Genomic DNA, 3526 nt, shown 5'->3' with positions numbered 1-3526 from the left:
GCCCGGATTGAGGGCTCTATAAGCGAGCGCTCGCTATATCTCGCAGTGAGAGAGATATAGCTTTACACTCTTAGCCTTAGAAGCACACTTTTATTTGATTTTGGGCCGATAGCTCAATGGCAAACTAATAGAAACCTTTCTGGTTTGGTCAATTGGGTCTTCGGAAGTTCCTATAGAGAGGACGTATCCAGTGCATCAAACCTGAAAAAACACACTTTAATCTACAAATTAATATAAAATTAGATTCAAATTTTAGGCACAACTCGAGAAAGAAAAACAACAAATTCAACTTATATTTTTAATGAGATCAATTCACGGCTTCAGAATAACTAGTGGTCCTTACATGATTTCACTTTTTCTATTCTAGAGTTGTGGATTGAATTTAGACTTGATATTTCATGGCATTGTAAATGTATTTTTGTATCTCTCTACTAAATTAAATTAAACCTAAGGAAAGTTCAACGATATTTATAATTTTAAATGTTTGTTTTTCATGTTAAGTCGTTGGTCCATTAAACTTGTCAACTTTCAATTTACCCCTTCCAATGAATATAAAATAATTTATAAACTGCATCTATTTAGGAACAGTATTCCCACGATTATTTTAATAAATGAAATATGTTCTATCATCTATATAAATGTCCATGTTAGTCAAATTGTGTTCATGGGTGCTAAATAAAATGTCCTTGTGTGTAAAAATAAATGTCCACTCACATCATGAAAATCATTTTAACATAAAAACTTTGTGCAAGGACAGAAATCATTTTTTATATGTTTCACCTCACATATAGAAACTTTTCATGTATGTCAAACAAAATCTTCACGTAAATTAAAAAAATGTTCAACTCTTTAAAGTGTCCGACAGATAAAAACTTCTGATGGATAAATACTTTATTTGCCATAGAATATGTGCACATGACTCATTAAAAATATTCTGTGCAGACAAAAGATAATAAATTACTCCACTGCGTTAAATTTTATTTTATTTTTATTCAAGAAACATGGTATAGTTTTCTGTACATAGGCTCGTAAGCAAAAAAAATGTCTTACATGGATATTTTTGTAAAAATGGCAGAATAAATTATATTTTAGGACTAGAAAAATATAATGCCAAAAGAGTGAAAAGGAAAAAAGAAACACCACATTGTGTTGTGTGTTAGATGCATCATGCGTGTGCCCCGTTACTTGACGCTTTGGGCAATCATGGCCAGCTTAATCAGCCACGCTGATACTTGCAAGATATGTATGCGAGCATACGCGCTGCCGTGCACACTCCGCACAGATTCATCATCCACCACCTCGATTAGATACGTCCTGCAAGCCAACAAGCAACATTTTTGCAAGGCCTATATATGACTATCGCTTGATCGGTGCCCGCAACACTCCAGCAGTTCAGTTTTCATCGTCAATCAGTTGAAAAGAGGCAGAAAAAACGAAGAACAGTTCAGCAGCATCGATCCGGTCGGCCGTGGACATGTCTCCGGCCAGCTCGTTCGCGTCGCTCTGCCGGCGCAGGCTGATCCACTGCACCACCCGCCTCGGCTGCGACAACCAGCCAGCCACGGCGGCGCATTTTCTGGCGCTGGATCGGCGGAGATCGTTTTCGTCCTCTGGCCTGCGTCGTGGCATCGGAGGAACCAGGAGCAGCGGCGGCGGCGCAGGTGGCACAGGACGACCTGCTGCAGGTTTCTCCACCTGGTAATCCAATCAATTTTCCATGATCTTGGTTCGGTTTTTGTAATGGTCATAGTACAGCTTACATTCGTGAACTGCCTTGCAACTCTCTGTTCTTCTTTTGTCAGGGCAAGACTGGCAATTGGCTCCACTGTTGCTATCGCGGCGCCGTTCCTGCACTCCAAATCGGCGTCGATTCTGCGGATCGGAAGTAAGTACATCAACCAAACCAAGTAACCAAGTAGGAAGATAGAATCAATGGATATTAACATTTGTCATGGACTGCTTCCATTAAGATGAGGTGGAGATGGTGAAGGACGCCGCCGAGACCGCGGCGGAGGTCGTGGAGGAGGTGGCCACGGCGGCCGAGAGGGTGTCGTCCGAGGTGGCCGGGCATCTTCCGGAGGACGGCCGGCTGAGACGCGCCGCCGTGGCAGTCGAGCACGCCTCCAAGGAGGTCGCGGAGGAGGCTCATCTTGCACGAGACATCATCCACAAGGTAGTCCGGTTACTTTTGGAGTTCTCTTGCAATCTTAAGCAACCTACTTTTGGTCGATTGCAAGTGAAGTGAGAGTGATCCGTGACTTGAAGCAACATCCCAACGCTGTTTTTGTGTTTCTTGCTGTGAGGGTGCTTACCACCTTTATAAAGCATCAGAATACTATTACTATTCTCTTCCTCAGCAAGCAAAATGTTTATGCAGGTCGATGAAATTGAGGAGGACGTCAAGGCAATTATCGAACCGATTATGGATCATGGGAAGCACGAGAGGAAGCATTTAGAAAAGTAGATTTTTTTTCTTCTTTGTAGCCTAGATTCATCCAGGCCGATCCCGCTGTCTCATGGGACCGCGGAGACAATAGAGAAGCATTCTATAAAGCTGCATTATTCATGTCGAATTCATTTTTCCAATATTAAAAACCAAAATAAGTATATGGGCATTGAAAAATCATGGGTATCCATGTCGTTGCTTGCTTCTACGGAGATCTTATCTTACGAGTCGTGAAATGTATTTTTTGTGCTCGAAGTATGCCCGAACTCTGGAGGCCATCGTTTGCGGTGTCATTGTAATATAGTGATGGAGTATATCAACCCACTCCTATCCCACACACTCTTGCAAATGGCAGCTGCAACAATTTAAATAGAACAACACATTTACCAAAATAACTAATATATTGTAAAAAATAATTACACATGAAACATACAATTAATTATTAGATCTTTGTCGAAAAACTAATTATTAGATCAACTAATGCTAATAATCTAACTAGGTAGCATGGACACTAATATAACCAAACAATATACATAACACAATATTCTAGGCAACACGACCGATGCGATCACATGTTTGTGCTGTATATATATTTTATCTATATTTTAAATAATTTATTTATTTTCCCCTCCATTCATGTGATTTTTGTTGCCAATCAAAAAGAACTCTCTCAAAAGCATATATAATGATAACAGTGCCAATTCTCCATCTAACCTAATAAACAACAAAAACACCACGCCAAGTAATGCCAATTTTGCATTTTGTGGCGGTGGAGGGGCTGGAGGTCCAATGGACAGGCTGGATCAAGTGTAGCAGAGCGGCCACAGTTGGACGAGTTTGCAGTGAAGGAGGCCGGTGAGGTGGAGTGTGTGGCTGCTAGAGTTTCGAATGGATAGGGGGGGGGGGGGGTATGCAATGGGGGATAACTCGAAGGGCACGATTTCATTCAATGAATCGTCATGGATAAAGACTTCCTAAAAGTCTCCGCGTACGCATAGACGATGGTTTTCCACACAAAAAAGGCCACGTATGTGGCAGTCATCCACAACGATTTCTTTCAGGCTTGACCATCTTCCAATC

The 3526-nt window shown here is 41.3% G+C and overlaps 1 protein-coding gene across 1 annotated transcript; it reads left to right on the top strand.

Moving 5' to 3' along the window:
- The first annotated feature begins 1286 nt into the window (after positions 1 to 1286).
- LOC125530432 lies at positions 1287 to 2573 on the top strand. The gene is made up of 4 exons (XM_048694833.1): positions 1287 to 1698; positions 1803 to 1885; positions 1971 to 2173; positions 2378 to 2573. The coding sequence occupies exons 1-4, from the start codon at positions 1475 to 1477 to the stop codon at positions 2462 to 2464; spliced, it is 597 nt and encodes a 198-aa protein (XP_048550790.1). The 5' UTR covers positions 1287 to 1474; the 3' UTR covers positions 2465 to 2573.
- The last annotated feature ends 953 nt before the right edge of the window (positions 2574 to 3526 follow it).

This window comes from Triticum urartu, unplaced genomic scaffold (assembly GCF_003073215.2).
Source record: "Triticum urartu cultivar G1812 unplaced genomic scaffold, Tu2.1 TuUngrouped_contig_6310, whole genome shotgun sequence".
NCBI classification, from domain to species: domain Eukaryota; kingdom Viridiplantae; phylum Streptophyta; class Magnoliopsida; order Poales; family Poaceae; genus Triticum; species Triticum urartu.
Note: the sequence above shows the minus strand (reverse complement) of the source record. Positions and strands in the feature narration are given on the sequence as shown.